The 16095-nt window shown below is 39.4% G+C and overlaps 1 protein-coding gene across 5 annotated transcripts; it reads left to right on the forward strand.

The window, feature by feature from the left end:
* The first annotated feature begins 144 nt into the window (after nucleotides 1–144).
* On the forward strand, nucleotides 145–11678 carry HNRNPK (heterogeneous nuclear ribonucleoprotein K). 5 transcript variants are annotated; one of them, XM_065878361.1, is made up of 17 exons: nucleotides 145–272; nucleotides 2244–2322; nucleotides 2430–2514; nucleotides 2973–3070; nucleotides 3732–3788; nucleotides 5233–5276; nucleotides 6154–6226; nucleotides 6754–6825; nucleotides 7329–7442; nucleotides 7792–7920; nucleotides 8533–8840; nucleotides 8959–9013; nucleotides 9325–9408; nucleotides 9688–9703; nucleotides 9780–9862; nucleotides 10259–10428; nucleotides 11139–11678. In XM_065878361.1, exons 3-17 carry the CDS (start codon nucleotides 2457–2459, stop codon nucleotides 11170–11172), a joined length of 1395 nt encoding a protein of 464 aa, XP_065734433.1. In that variant the 5' UTR covers nucleotides 145–272; nucleotides 2244–2322; nucleotides 2430–2456; the 3' UTR covers nucleotides 11173–11678. The 5 variants fall into 5 exon arrangements, with proteins under 5 accessions (XP_065734433.1, XP_065734436.1, XP_065734435.1 ...); XM_065878363.1 differs by having other exon boundaries at nucleotides 161–272; nucleotides 11199–11678; XM_065878364.1 differs by lacking the exon at nucleotides 2244–2322 and having other exon boundaries at nucleotides 11199–11678.
* Nucleotides 11679–16095: the final 4417 nt, after the last annotated feature.

Below are 16095 nucleotides of genomic sequence, written 5' to 3' on the forward strand. Positions count from 1 at the left end.
CCGTTTTGCCGCGCACTCACGCCCCTCCTCCAAACCCTGAAGACTCCTCAGGGCCCCGAAGACGCCCCTTCACCCGCCCCCTCCCTGTGCGCGTGAACTGGACAGCCTTTAGTTCTCGCGAGAGGTTCCCCCCTCCCCCCAGCTAGTGAGTGCGCGAACGAGAAAGGAGGAGGGCTCTACGGGCGAAAGCACTGCAGGCGCCATTATCCTCTGTTTCTCTGCTGCACCTACGTCGACGTCTTCCCTACTTCCCGGTTATTTGCGGCCCATAGGTAACTAGGGTTATTGGGGCTTGGGTATTATGGGTTCGGGCAGGGGTTTGGCCTCCCTAAAGGCTGCGCTGACTTTTTCCAAGTCTGGTTTTTCTCGGGCCCTTAGCGGCCTTACAGCCTGAAGGGAGGCGCCGGCGGGAGGCGGGGCTGTCGCCTCCTCCAGCGCCTTGATTGACGCGGCCTTGGGCCAATCGCTTCGCCCTCGCGCCACCACTGTAGCTGGGGCAGCCTATCGGGCCCGGCGGCGGGGTAGGAGAGCGCGGGGAGGGCGGTGGGGGCCTACGTTCGTTCTCTGTCTAGCTGTGACCGGCTGAGGCGGCGCGGCGGCATAGGGACGGTAGCCTTTCCCGGTGAGGAATGGGGCTGGGCGAGCGGCGCGTGGGGGCGAGGGCCGGAGACCAGTTTCTCCACTTGAGGGAGGCGGTTGGGGCTGCTTGGTGGTTGGCCTGTTCTGGGATGGAACGTTGCCGGGTTTCCCCTCCCCCCACCTCCGCCATTTCCCTGAGCGTATGTTTGCAGTCTGCGCTGCGGTACTGGTGGCTTCGGGGAGTCGTGAGGCTTGTGACGGTGGGATGAGGTGCAGTTTTGTAGTGTTGGGAACTAGGTCTTGTGGGAAGGAGAGGGGGTCGGCGGGCGGGCCCCGAGGGCGGTAGAGAATGCCGCTCTCTTTGTGTGGGTCCCGGCGCACTTGGGCGCTCCCGGCCTGGGCCCGACGCGGGAACGGGCGAGCTGAAAGGGTCGGGGCTGCCACAGTTGCTTTGTCTCTCCCGCGGTGGGGGGAGGGCGCGGGGGACGAGGTCTCGGGACCGCGTGGTGGGTGGGGGAGGGGGGGGGTCCGCGCTCGGCTCCGCCTAGTAGCACGTAGTCGCCATTACGCGGGCCGCCATTTCCTGTCGGATCCGGGTGAGGAGAGGTGCGGCGCTGGTGCTCTCGCCTCGGGAGCTTTTTCAACTCCTGTTGTTGGGCCGTTGCCGATCCCTGTGTCTCGGGCGTTGGAGAGAGAACGGCATGTTTGCGCTCGGCTGGCCACGCATGTACTTAGCGATTTTCACGGTCTGAGAAACAGTGATTGAAGGACCTGAAGGATACTTGTTTATTTTCATAAATAGAGCTTGCGGTCGTTAAACCACTTTACCCAAATGTTCCACCACACCTCAGTATTTAACTGAGTGATGGGCCAGGTTAGCGTTTCAGTTGGTCATTGGAAGAGTGGAAGGCGTAAATATGGCCTTGATTTTTAGCTCTAAGCTGTTCAGCTATTCCTGGGGGCCGCAGGTCGCCGCTTTTTGCCAGTCATGAGAGGGGAACTAAAAGGCTGTTTGCAGTCCTATCGCCAGTGTGGTGTTGGAGGTATAATTGTGAGGTTATACCGCTTTTAACGTAATGTAAAATAACTCGCTAGTGATGGTGTTGGTGTTCAGGGGTTCTGTAGGATAGTCGAGTAGTATTAGCAGTTTGGTGTGCTCCTGTATCAGCTTTGCAGGTTTATCGACCTGCCGGTTGGGTATGACTTGAATTCGCTTTTGTATTTGTAAACTTTAAAGATTTCAGAAGGTAGTTTTTCAAGTCACCAATGGAAAGAAACCCAAAAGCGGTTTAAAATCCCAATGTAAAAATCTTGTATATTTTTTTATAAATTTATATTTTTCGGGAACAATAGTGAGACTCATGGGTTTATCGATATGCCCTACGTGTGTCTAGTTTTCGTTGTATTTATCATATAAAGTAACTAATTGCTGTGGTGGGACTTGATCCAAAGGCTAAAAATGTGTTTTTCCTTTTACAAAAGAATCAGATACGGTCTTTTGGCTTGTGTTTTTGTGTTTGAAGGCAATCATTTGGAAGTTTAAGACCCTAAAACAAAGAAGCAAGTTTTAGAAATAGATCTTTTGTTTGTTGTGTTCAAATTGGTGTTGATTAGTATTCAGTAATAACCAAAAAAGCAAAACTGATTTGTGTTGGTTTTTATAGGCTACTGCAGCACTAGGGTGTCAGTTGGTCCCGCCCAGAACACTTCAGTTCTGCCCTGCAAGGATATATTTAATAACTGGTATGTTCTAGAAACAGTCATTACTTTCCCTTGTTTTTAACATTTAGCAAGATGCACAGCTTACTTTTCAATAAACCAATTGTACTAGCCTCTTTATTTTTCAACAGATTGGTGTGTCCCTTTAATACAAGAAAATGGAAACTGAACAGCCAGAGGAAACCTTTCCCAACACCGAAACCAATGGCGAATTTGGTGAGAAGACATTTTAACAATTTTATTCTTGTTGGTGTTCTGTTAATTTCATTATTACTTTGTATGTTTAATTTGAGATCTCTGTCAGTTATATCTGAGCGTATATTTATGAACCAGAAGTAACTCATTTGCATAGGTAACTGTAAACTGATTAAAAGAAAGCCAGTAAATGTAAAACTAATATTTTTCTTGCATTTTGAAGTTTCTTATCCTTTGAAGTGTTGTCACAATATCTTGTGTTTGGAAAACCATTTGGAATGGAGTGCTTAAATTCATGCTTAAAAGTCCAAGAACCAGTGCCTTTGGCCTTTTTAAAACATACCTAAGATTAGCAACAAATCCCTTTAAACAGTGGACTTAAAGTTTCTCTAATCTGTAGGTTAAAATTGAAATGTAATTAAACATACCCTTCCTTGAAGATGCTGGTGCTTTCTGAAATTTGAACTGTTAAATTTTAGGTAAACGCCCTGCTGAAGATATGGAAGAGGAACAAGCTTTTAAAAGATCTAGAAACACTGATGAGATGGTTGAATTACGCATTCTGCTTCAGAGCAAGGTATAAATTTTATTCTTGAAACTTTGAAAGTGGTTCTTAAGTAGGAATTAAGAAGAGTTCTGATTGAACCTTATGGGAAGCTTGCAAAAGCTTACAGCCTGCAAAATATAAAAGATTTGTGTGGCTTTTCCTAAACAGACTTTCTAGGTTATGGTAATTGTGTTATTTTGCCAACAATTAAAAAGAAAGCCCTTAACTTAGTGAGCCTACTACAGGGCTGAACTAGGAGATGGGTGTGGATGATCCTTAAAGCATTAATGGATTAAAGATTGTGTCTGATTACATTGTGAATTCATTAGAAAACATCCTGGTTGGCAGTTTACCTGACTGATAATACGCCTCACAATGTGAAAGTACCTACTAGCATTTAAATTATTTAATTGGCTTGAAGAAAGGCATTGTAAAGTTAGTGCTATTGCTTCAGTTTTAGACTATGTTCTGAGTATTTCAAAGCTCTGCCTTGGTGTTTAGTCCCTAAAGCACATAGACTCTTTAGTTTTTGCTAACCTGATGGTCTTGACATCCCCAGATAGATTTTCATCTCTATAACCAAAAAAGAGGTTAGACATGTGTGGTGTTTGTTTGGCTAAAATCTTAAGAGTGTAGGAAGACACCATAATTCTAGAAAAAGACAAAATAAGTTTCTTTTTATTTTCTCCAGAATGCTGGGGCAGTGATTGGAAAAGGAGGCAAGAATATTAAGGCTCTCCGTACAGACGTAAGTATTAAAGAGTTTAAACTACTACACAGGAAGCTTCAGTTTATGTGTTTGTAGGATTAAAGAATTGCATCATAGAAATCATTTAATAGTCTAGATTCAAGCCTTTTATAATAATTGGTTACATAGATGATTTTCAAGGTTTGACATTCCTGATTTAACAACGCCCAGATTGAGCAGGGGGTGGTCTATATTAAACCTCCCTTTCTAATAACTTTACACCAAATTATTCACCTTCAAGCAAGATAACATCTTAATTAGAAATAACAATATAAAACTCCTTAATTTGTACCATTTCCCGTGTATGAATCAAGTACAGTATTACTGAAAACCATTGCAGGTGGCTGATTAAACTCCAAATTTTTTATTCCCTTTTTTTTTTCCAATTTGCCCATCTGTTCTTTAACAGCTTGCACATGGAGCACAAAGAAATTAAGGTTGCATGATTAAGATATGGGTAAAGAATAGAGTAGGCACTTAATCTTACAACTGGGAAGCCATTTGTCAATGCCGATGATTTGTTTTGAGTCTTCATATTTTATAGTGGGTTGACTCTTGTGATTAGACACATTAAATGTTGGTATCACCAGAAGTGAGCATATTTATAGGACTTGGGTACACCAGATTTCCTAAATTTTTTTTCTCATGTACACACTCTTGATGTTTCCTTGCTAAAGTTGAGGCAAATAATAACTGTGTTGAATACTTATTTGGTATTTTTTCATTTCTCTCTTGGTCACAGATCTTTGTATGTTCCTCTTGATTACTGTAAACTGAACTTGAAAAATTGTTTAAATTTTACAAACTTGCCTGTTAGGATCTAGGAGTGCGTTTTTAAATCTCCAGGAAACCAGTCTTTTAACAGTTAGGGTTTTTGGTGGTGTGGGAATTTTTGTTTTGTCTTTTATAAACCTCTTTCCTTTTAATCCAGATGTTCTATATAATTATCTGGGTTAATAATTTCCCCATTTCCTCAAGAATTCGAGTCATGACAGGTTTTGTGTCTACCCTCATGAGCCAGCCTGCTACTGAAACATTGTTTGTTTAAAAAAAAAAAAGTACCATCATTAAAGGTCCTTAAATGTTAAGCCACAGTCAGATATAGAGAAGTCCATTATTGTGTTAGTCTTCAGAACAACTTAAGCTTGTTTCATTAATTGAGAGTATGAGTATAGTTTGTATTAAATTAAAATTTATTGCTTTTCCCCCTTTTCCCTCTCCTTGTTTTTTTGGCCATATATCTCCGTTGCCCATGTACTGGATCGACTTACCCCTGCGTTGCCCACCATGACGTTGGCCCATCCGCCCCTGAACGCCCATGTGAAAACCCTGGTTGGCTATGCCCAAAAATGTGCTCGTTGCCAAACGGGTACCATACTTGACAACTTCTGATTGAATGCCCATGCCCAATGCCAACATCCACGAACGCCAATGACCAATGCAGTACAATGCCAGTGTTTCAGTCCCAGACAGCAGTGGCCCCGAGCGGTATGTCCCAACAGTTTATGCCTCACTGCCTGATTAGAAAGAGAGAAATGTATTTTATTACCTGCCTTTTATATAATTAAATAGTATCCCCTTTAGACGGTGTATTGTTTTTCAAGTTTCTGTCTTATTTTCCCCATTAAGTCTTTTTGTCACTGAACTTTTACCGTGAGTTGCCCACCCAAACGATCCACTAATTTTATTTCGATGGAAGGAGCACAGCTTCAAGTGTTGCATATTTGCTGCATTGTAAATCAAATTGTTACCGAAATAGTCTCTCGCTCTGTCTTTGTGGCCCACCTTGCTTCCCAACATTGCCTGTTCATAATTTTTTCTGATGAAATGCTAACTCTGGTTCACTTTCCTTCACTTCTCATTTGTGTTGTCTTTGTTTTTGTCTCGCATTTGTATTTGTTTTCTTGCAGAGCCCATTAGTGATCTAATTTCTAACTGGTATTCATAACCTTACTCCAAATATAATGTTCACCACTTGCATATTCCCCCACTTTGCCTAAGAGAAGGTGTGCCAGTTTTACCAATGTAACAGCGAGGGTATCCTTAATTAACTTAGTGGTGGCGGGGAACATAAGTATTCAACTCTGCTTCAGTTCTGGTCAATTTATTGCCCACTTAATCTGAGCCCTTCCAAGAGCCCATTCTCTGTCTCTCTGCAAGTCTCCTAATAATGTTACCATGTTTGTATTGGGCATAAAACAAAATGCATGTGAAAAATGTATAAATAGGCTACTTTAAATGGGGAGGATTAAATAATTGTATGTTCTTCTCTGTAAAAGTTGTTTGACTACTGGTGATGACCACAAAACTCATTTTTCTTTTCCACCTTTTTTTTGTACTATCTGGTATTTGTGATGTTTGACAGCATATTGAGTATCAGTGCTGATATTGAAACAATTGGAGAAATTCTGAAGAAAATCATCCCTACCTTGGAAGAGGTAGGCTCATTTTTAAAATGTATTTGGCAGTTGGGGGGTGCTTAATGGATGTTTTAATGAGGCAAAATGGGGGAGGTGGAGAGACATTGGCTATAACAGTTTTGTAGCAGCAATGTGTTGCACTCTGCCACTTAAGGTGCAGGGTTATTATACCCACATAACTTGTTTGAAAATGTAGTCTAGCCACTGGAGTAGATAGGAACTACCTGTGGCCATACACTTTCATGAGGTTTAGCATATGTTTTATGGGCTTTAGTTTTAGAGGTTTTGAGTTAGAATAATGATTGTGGGACTGTCAGAAAGGACTGTGTTTGATTTAGTTCAAGGATTTTTAAATTTTATGTAATAATTTATTTACTAGGTGTATAGAGAAAAGCAATGTATGTTGATTCTTAATATAGATAAGCAGTTTCTTGTTATTTAATGATATAGATGTGAAATATGTTGTAGTAGCTTTACCAATATATGCGACAATAGCCTGATCACACTAGACACTTAACCTATTACTCTTATTTTTCTACTTTCAGGGCCTGCAGTTGCCATCACCCACTGCAACCAGCCAGCTCCCGCTCGAATCTGATGCTGTGGAATGCTTAAATGTATGTCATAGTGCCATTGAACCCCACTGAAGTATGGAGCCTGGCCCATAGGATCAATTTTATTTTCAACATAGCGTACTTTTCCCATCTCTATAGAAAAAAGGCTTAAAAACATGATAAATGAATGGTCTTACAACTCACTGTTGACCCTGCTCCATGCTGCAGTGGGAATTAACTACATTTGCAAAGTGCTTTGCAGTCATTTTTATTATGGTGTTATTTGAATGTTAATAATAATTTTGTGGTAACAGCGACATGCTAAATGGCTGCAGTGTGGGTATGGTGTTGCAGGACCTGAAAATAAAATAGTTTTTTAAGGTGGTGCAGAATGTCCTTTTTGGGCCTGGCTATTGAGGATAATAAGCACATAACTGGTAAAGTTATTGAAATATAAATTCAGGTTGCTCACTGCAACAGTATATTGGTATGCTTATAGCAGATAAGTGTGTATTCTTGGGGAATCCTTGATTTGGGACTAAAATTTTATAACTCTCCCTCCGCAGTACCAACACTATAAAGGAAGCGACTTTGACTGCGAGTTGAGACTGTTGATTCATCAGAGTCTGGCAGGAGGAATTATTGGGGTCAAAGGTGCTAAAATCAAAGAACTTCGAGAGGTAAAGTGATAGTTTTCTTTTTTCCTGCCATATTACTAGAAAATAGCTTTTTATGTGGATTTGGTTCCGTGGGCTTCTCTCATTCCCCTTTTTGAGTTTCCTCCCTTAAGTTTATCTAGTTTGCTAATTAAAATATGACAGAAAGGCCTGCCCATGCTATACAAGTTATTTTGCCAAAAAATTATCGTACAAAGTCCTAGTGTTACTAACAAGCTTTTTATATGGGGGGAAATTTTACTGAAATACAAATGAAATCTGTCTAAACCTGGACATTGTTTTGTACTGCATTTCCTTTTTTCTGATTGATCAATGATTGATTAATGCTGCTTTTTTTGTAAATCTGTTACAGAACACTCAGACAACAATCAAGCTTTTCCAGGAATGTTGTCCTCAATCCACTGACAGAGTCGTTCTTATTGGAGGAAAACCTGATAGGGTTGTAGAGTGCATAAAGATCATCCTTGATCTTATATCAGAGGTACCTTCAGAACGCTTTATTTTATTTGCGCTTAATTTTGTAAAAGAGATGTCTTGTTCAAAAGTACTTTGAGAACATTTAGACAAATGGCTTTTACTTTTACTCTTACTTCACCTAACAATTTTCTATCACCCTGCTTTTAGCTATCACTTTAACTTAGAAATACTTTGGGAGAATCTGGAGAGTTGTCTTTACATTGTTGGTGAGGTTTTTAATAGCCGTTGGTCCTTCAAAAGAAGTTTCTATGGTTCCTCTATAGTACTACACTGCATACCCAGGATACCGATCCCCTCAGCCCTTGGGGTGGTCACTTCTTCATAATCCCCATTGTGAAATGTGAAAGGGGTTTGTAGTCTGTTACTTAAGCTCTAAGGGTAAAATAAAGCTGTTAATCCTTACCTCGCAAGCAGTAAAACTCAATTTTTTTTGTTTGAAACTCAACAGAAATGCTTTTTTAAAATTCTTCCTATCTTTGCATATATTCCTATCCCTATCTCGAGTACCTCCCAGGATAAATACAAAGGGCTTGAAATGTTCTGTTTGTTAAAAGAATGTTTGGTGTGAACTAAGGCTTTTTCCTCAGTCTATAAAGTTGCTATGTTTTTGTTTCAGTCTCCCATTAAAGGACGTGCTCAGCCTTATGATCCCAATTTTTACGATGAAACCTATGATTATGGTGGTTTTACAATGATGTTTGATGACCGCCGTGGACGTCCTGTGGGATTTCCCATGCGGGGAAGAGGTGGTTTTGACAGAATGCCTCCTGGTCGGGGTGGGCGTCCCATGCCTCCATCCAGAAGAGATTATGATGATATGAGCCCTCGTCGAGGACCTCCTCCACCTCCTCCTGGACGAGGTGGCCGGGGTGGTAGCAGAGCTCGGAATCTTCCTCTTCCTCCACCACCACCACCTAGAGGGGGGTAAGTTTCTTTCATCCACACATTAACATACAAGAAGCTGCACTTTATGGGTAGAGGGGGTAGGTTTTTATTTGATATGTGTGACCAGCTGAGATTACAACAAGTACTATGCTTGCAGAGATCTAATGGCCTATGACAGAAGAGGAAGACCTGGAGACCGTTATGATGGCATGGTAAGAACTTTGATATTTCATCAATATATTTATGAGTGCTAAAAGGGGTCTTAAAGTCGGATAGCTAAGATTTTGTTCAAGATTATTAACTGAGGAATTTTGTCTTACAAACGGGCTTTTGTAGATAGCCACTTAAATCATTGTTTTGGGTGTTTGCTGGGATATTAAGACTTGTTCCATCTTTGTTTCCCCCAAAATACCTGATTACTGCCAGTGTATAAAGAGATGTGAAATAGTAATTGGTCGTATAAAAATGGTGATTCAGACAAATATAGTGCAGGTTCGTATTAATAGTTTTATCTCTAACACAGGTTGGTTTCAGTGCTGATGAAACCTGGGACTCTGCAATAGATACATGGAGCCCATCAGAGTGGCAGATGGCTTATGAACCACAGGTTGAGTATCATGGGTGTTTATTACTCATGTCACTAATAATTTTAACATTCTCGTTTACTCATCGATAAGTGTTTTATTTCCCCCCATATAACATTTTTGTTTCTTGGGATACTGTGTACCTGAATGGTTTTTCTTCCCCTGAGGATTGTCTTTGAAATTTACTTACTAGGGAAGATATGGGAGGACTTTGCTTTCCTAAACTCTAGGGGATTTAATGTTAAAACACCTGAAGTTTTGAAGGCGAAGTAATTCTCTATTTTTTTCTGTTCTGTTTTTAGGGTGGCTCTGGATATGGTAAGTTTTCTTCTTTGTGAAATCAAATATTATTTCATGCTTTGTAAATGAACTTAATACTCATTATTTAAATCAGATTATTCCTATGCAGGGGGTCGTGGCTCATATGGTGATCTTGGTGGACCTATTATTACTACACAAGTAACTATTCCCAAAGATGTAAGTATCTTTAATATTATAAGGGACATTTAGTAAGTCATTTTAAGTTCCCTGGCTTTTAATAAAAGGTTTTAACAAAAATATTCCATTTTAGGATTAAAATTGTGTTTCAAGGACTTCAGCTGAGGTGTCATTCTCCAGTTTAAGCCTTGTCAAAAGATGTTCAGTACCATTAAAAAGCAGTTAGGAGGGTTCTGAGCCCCTGGTTCATTTATTAAAGGAAGTGCCTATGGGTGATGTAACTACATTGTAATTCAGACCTTGACTAGTGTGGGGCATTAAATTAGCACAGCATAGTCAATATGTTGTACAAAGTTAATACTCTTGATGGTCACTGAACATACAGGATAATACTTCGAAAGTATATAATAAACACTTGTTTTTAAAACTTTTCAGCTGGCTGGATCTATTATTGGCAAAGGTGGTCAGCGGATTAAACAAATCCGTCATGAGTCAGGAGCGTCGATCAAAATTGATGAGCCTTTAGAAGGGTCCGAAGACCGGATCATTACCATTACAGGAACACAGGACCAGATACAAAATGCACAGTACTTGCTGCAGAACAGGTCAGTTTGTTTAGCTTTATGTTAGCCTAAACATACTAAAACCTTAAAAAGCTTCTCTTCTCAACTGATTTTTCTTTTTAGAAGCCATGGTGTCTCAACCTTTTGGGGACCTAACTTCTAAACATTCTAATAGCTTTGCTTTAATTTTCTTCTGCTTTCTTACTAAAAAAAGAAGACATTCAATACTAATCTTGCTGGAAGAAGCCTTAACCAAGCAAACTTCTCATTTCTCTGGTGAAAACTGCTGCCAAAACCACTTGTTATAAATTATACAGAGCCTGTAGAAAATATAGAAGATTTCAGTGGATGTTGGTCTAGTTCTGTGTGGAAGACTAGTGATTTTGTTGTTTTTAGATAACTAAATCGACAACAAATCACAGTCTGCCATATGGCACAGGCCATGCCTCTACAGGACAAATGATTGGTGCTGTAAAATGCAGCATTTCACACCTTAACTGACATTTCTTTGTCTTTTCTACCAAATATTAACAACTTTTGATTTTAATTCTGCTTACTAATGTCTGATTTACTGTTAATCTTTTTTCTTGGGTTTTACATTGCTCTAATTTGTAATTGCTAATATTTTAATTCTTATCTCTGTGTAATGGACATGTTTATCATTTTAATTTAGCATTGAAATTGTCTTAATGTTGATTAAGATGTTAAGAACAAAAATTCTAATTCGTACTTTTTTTTCTTTTCTTTTATAGTGTGAAGCAGTATGCAGATGTTGAAGGATTCTAATGCAAGATATTTTTTCTTTTTTATAGTGTGAAGCAGTATTCTGGAAAGTTTTTCTAAGACTAGTGAAGAACTGAAGGAGTCCTGCATCTTTTTTTTTTTATCTGCTTCTGTTTAAAAAGCCAACATTCCTCTGCTTCATAGGTGTTCTGCATTTGAGGTGTAGTGAAATCTTTGCTGTTCACCAGATGTAATGTTTTAGTTCCTTACAAACAGGGTTGGGGGGTGGGGGAGGGTGTGCAAAAACTAACATTGAAATTTTGAAACAGCAGCAGAGTGAGTGAATTTTAATTTTTGTTCATTGTTGGTGGTTTAAAAAAAAATCCCCCCATGTAATTATTGTGAACACTTTACTTTGTGATCACTGTAACATTTGGGGGGGGGTGGGACAGGGAGGGAAAGTAACAATAGTCCATATGTCCCTGGCATCTATTCAGAGCAGTGTGCAGAATGTAATGCTCTTTTGTAAGAAACGTTTTATGATTTTTAAAATAAATTTAGTGAACCTATTTTTGGTGGTCATTTTTTTTTTAAGACGGTCATTTTTCAAATGGCTGAATTCCCCCCAACCTGCCCCCAAACTAAACACTAAGTTTAATTTTCAGTCCTCTGTTGGATATAAATAAATGCATCTCTTCTTGGACTTAGGCAAAGTATCTTGACACATTAAGTTCTGGTGATTTCTTAAGTGATTTGAAAGTCCATTGCTTGGGAGGAAATTCCACCACACATTCATGCTTATAATAAGCTGGGGATTTTTGTTTGTTTTTGCAAATGCTTGCCCCTACTTTGCAACGATTTTCTGTTTGTAATTGTGAAGAACCAAGGTGGGGAGCAATACAACAGATATGGAGTAGTTGGTATAAGTATATACCAGAAGCCTAATGGCAGCAAGTTTTATTAATCAGAATAATACTTGGTTATGGAAGTGACTGATGCTAAATAAATTCTGATTATTTTTTACTAGATAATTTCTCACGTATAGACTTAAATTGTCAGCTTGGTAGTGTCTATTAGTTAAACTTTGTAAAATATATATATATATTCTTGTTTTTCCATTGTATGCAAACTGAAAGAAAAAGATGTACCATTTCTCTGTTGTATGTTGGATTATGTAGGAAATGTTTGTGAACATTCAAAAAAAGATGAAAAAAGTTCCTGTGGATGTTTTGTGTAGTATCTTGGCATTTGTATTGATAGTTAAAAGTTCACTTCCAAAATAAAACTCCCAAAATGCTAGATTTGATGTGTGCCCAATTCGAACAAAGGTTGATTGACACCTGTAAAATTTGTTAAAACATTCCTCTTGTAAGGAAATACAGTAATCTTAAATTATATATTTTTCGTGTGAAGTGTTTTTCTAGCATTTATAAATCAAATATGATAGGGGTGGTAAGTTAAAAATTACAGTAGTTGGGCTCTTAGTTTTAAAGGGGAGTCTAGCATAATGAGAGCTGAGTCATTCCAATTCTACAAGTCCTATTCTCACATTACCTGTGAGCTGCTTTGAGTTTCTTAGGTTTAACTTTAAAATAGTTCCAGTTTGTTGAGAGTGTTTACAGATGAATATAAAATTTTTTTTTCTGGTTCTTGGCTCCGTAAATCCTTAAAATTCTACCTGTTAACTTCCAACTGCCCAGAAAGCCTGAGAACTCAGCAATTACATGGAAAAGAACTCATGGATGCAATTCTGTTTAAGTCTAGAAGAGGCTTGTGTATGATAGAAGAACGTGAAGTGAGCAGAATTTTCTGGACTATGTATGACTAGTACATGCAAAGGTGTTTAAAATTTCAGTGATACCCCTTTTTAGGAAGAGAGATGGGGTGTTCTCTTGATAAGTGACAGTGATATCACAACATCACTTAAAATACTACCTGTGATAAGGTTTCCCCAAAGGTGAAATTAGTCTGAATTGCCACTTGGGTGTTAGTTTCCCTCTTGTGTTTGTTTTAAGTATGGGTAAGTTTGGGTTGCATAGGGTCAATATAGTGTACTTATGCTGAAATGTGCCCCTCCCCTAGAGAAAAACTATCGGTAATGACATTTTAGTCAAATTGTTACTTATATTGGAGGAAAGTATCCCTGGCGAGAACACTGGCTTTCAAAGTTTTCGTTTGTCATTCAAAAATTAGTTGTGTAGGGACTTCCCTGGGGGTCCAGTGGTTAAGACTCCCCCTTCCAATGCAGGAGGTGCGGGTTGGGGAGCTGGGATCCCACGTGCCCTGCAGCCAAAGAACCAAAAAGCAAAAGCATTGTAACAAGTTTAATAATAAACACTTTAAAATGTTCCACATCAAAAAAGAGTAAAGAATTACATAAATAGGCTTGGCTGAAAGTTTTTATTTTTGCCTTTTAAAAATCAGACCTTGAACACAAAAACCTACTAAAAATCTGTGACGTTGGTAAATTGGGGACACAACTTTGGAGGGAGGGGCCTTTTTCATTTCCACTCTTACCTGGTAAATGGTGTCTGAACATGGGCTGGCAATTTGAGAAAATTCTCTGAAGTAAGCTTAAAATTCACTGAACAAACGGAATTTTGAGCCTATTTTGTAAAAAATAAATATTAGGTGGATTTATTGAAGTTTTAAAAGTTTAAATGTAGTTTCAAAAATGTTTTTAGCCTAACTTTTTGAAAATCAAGTGATAGGCAAACAATGTTGGAAACCAGATTGCACCAAAGTTTTTTCAGGATCGAGGAAAGGAATTTAAATCTTTTCCCTACTATTCAAATGTTAATAGTTTGCATAAAGAAACTGATAATAAAGTACATGAATTTTATTGAATGATCTGTCAGTTACTGCTAAATCTAATCACTGATACCACTGCAACACATAGAGACTGAATCTTTAAGGAAAGTAGACAGCAATTTTTCTCTTGACCATACTAGTGGTTTTGTTTTGAAATGCCTTATGTTGTTGGTACTCAAAGTACTCAAAATGGAATTACTGTTCCACAAACATGATAGGTTGTGGTTTGCTTAAGACTGCTGCTTGATAAAGAGACCTGTATTTTAAATTCTCTTTAGACCAGTGGAAACTTTTCTGTCAGTAGGTGTTCAGGGCCATCAAAATGTTTATTGAAAAAGTAACCTTGAATGCTACATTTTACATCTCCCACTTATCAAGGTTTGCCCATTGTTGGCAAGTTTGAAGTGAAACTGATCCAGCTTTTTTTTTTTTTCTGCTGCGCCTTGTGGCCTGCAGGATCACAGTTCCCCAAGAAAGAATCAAACCTGTGTCCCCTGCAGTGGAAGCGTGGAGTCTTAACCATTGGACAGCCAGGGAAGTCCCAACCCAACTTCTTGATGGTGGCATTGAACCCTTGGGAAGCAATATTGCAGTGTTTCTTAGGCTGTTCTTAGGACCACCTTCAAAATCAACAGTGCTGGTTAAAAATGAGAATTTCTGGACCATCCTTCAGCTGTACTGAACCACAATCTCTATAAGAGATGCCAGGAATCTGCATATTTAACAAATTCCTCAAGTTAAAATAGTTTTGAAGACCTGTAATATAGCAACATGTAGTTAAGAGAACAAGTTTCCATATTTTTTCATTAATTCATCAAATACATATTTTGTTCCTAGGTGTACAGTGGTAGTCCCTGAAGAGGCAGTGGTTAGCAAAAAGTATTTGGAGAGATCAATAATTACAACAAGCTGGTAATGAAAAAGAAACAGTACTGTGAGATGTGTTTGAGAAAGCAGAAACCAGCATACATGTGTGTACATGTATGTAGTCATCACAAGCATATTGCTTGAAACAAAACTGCACTAGGAATATCCCAGTGTGTTGACTAAAATTCTGCCTTCTGCTTTTCTTAGCAGATGAAAAAATAAAGACATGGGGCATATATACACAGATCAACATCATTTACCCAGGCCAGGCCTCGACACTTCCAGTCAGGGAAGACATCTGACCTGAGGAAAAGGAGAGAAGGGAATACCTGAAAAATTAAAGCCCAAGCAGTTACCATTTGTCTTTATTAAAAATGGGGAGCTCATCTGCTGAATCAAGGTGGTTGGATGTGCAAGTACACATGGAAAAATGTAAAATGCAAGTGTTTTGTGGGGTTGGGCTTCCCTGTTTGCTAACTGAGCAACAGGCACTAGCAACAGTGTTGGGGTAAAATGATATACCAGCTATCCTATGACCTCAAAGCTTTATCCACCTCACTCTTTGTCCAGAACCCATAAGACTTTCCTATCCTCCCTCTCTACAGATCTCCCCCAATTTCTTCCTCCTCACCTGAACTCAGACCTATAACCCCCAAACCTGTAATTGTGAAGGAAATAAACATTTGGTCACCAAAACCTCACACTTCTCAAAATCTCAAATATTCTCCCCACTTACCCTCTCCTTTTTTTTTTTTTTTTTTTTTTTTTTTTATGGCCACAGCACACTGCTTGCGGGATCTTAGCTCGCGGACCAACCAGGGATCAAACCTACACAGAGTCCTAACCATTGGACTGCCAGGGAATTCCCCATTTTCCCCTTTTGGACATCTTACTCCCTTTGCCCCTTTTTTCCCTAAAGTCTTTCTACCATTAAGGACAGGCTTCACTGGAAAGGAAGGGTCACCTTGTTCACCTAGTATGAAGGAAGTCTATAGCGTAACAAGGGAAAGCATATGATATCTGCATATCAGACCAAAAGTGGGAGAAGTGATTTTGATAGTAATGAGACAGATTTGGCAGAAACAGTGTAGAAAGTGCCAGCTAAGTCCCTCAGAGATCGCCCTAGGCTTCAGCCTAGGGCAGGGCAAGTGAGCAGAAATTCCAGGGAGGTTGAATAAGAAGCCAAAAACAGAAGCAAGGCTCAAGACACCTATTTGGAACACTGCAAAGTGTCCCTATGACCACATAAGCTAGTAAAGCACAGCAGAATTGAGACATACCACGTTTGGGCACAGGGAACCTGACGCG

This window comes from Phocoena phocoena, chromosome 6 (genome assembly GCF_963924675.1).
Source record: "Phocoena phocoena chromosome 6, mPhoPho1.1, whole genome shotgun sequence".
In the NCBI taxonomy this organism is placed as follows: Eukaryota; Metazoa; Chordata; class Mammalia; order Artiodactyla; family Phocoenidae; genus Phocoena; species Phocoena phocoena.

Coding starts and splice junctions, on each gene's coding strand:
- HNRNPK (XM_065878361.1), top strand. CDS start 2,457: ATGGAAACTGAACAGCCAGAGGAAACCTTTCCCAACACCGAAACCAAT. Junction 8,841..8,958: donor CCACCACCACCTAGAGGGGG/GTAAGTTTCTTT, acceptor CTATGCTTGCAG/AGATCTAATGGCCTATGACA. Junction 9,863..10,258: donor AAGTAACTATTCCCAAAGAT/GTAAGTATCTTT, acceptor AAAACTTTTCAG/CTGGCTGGATCTATTATTGG.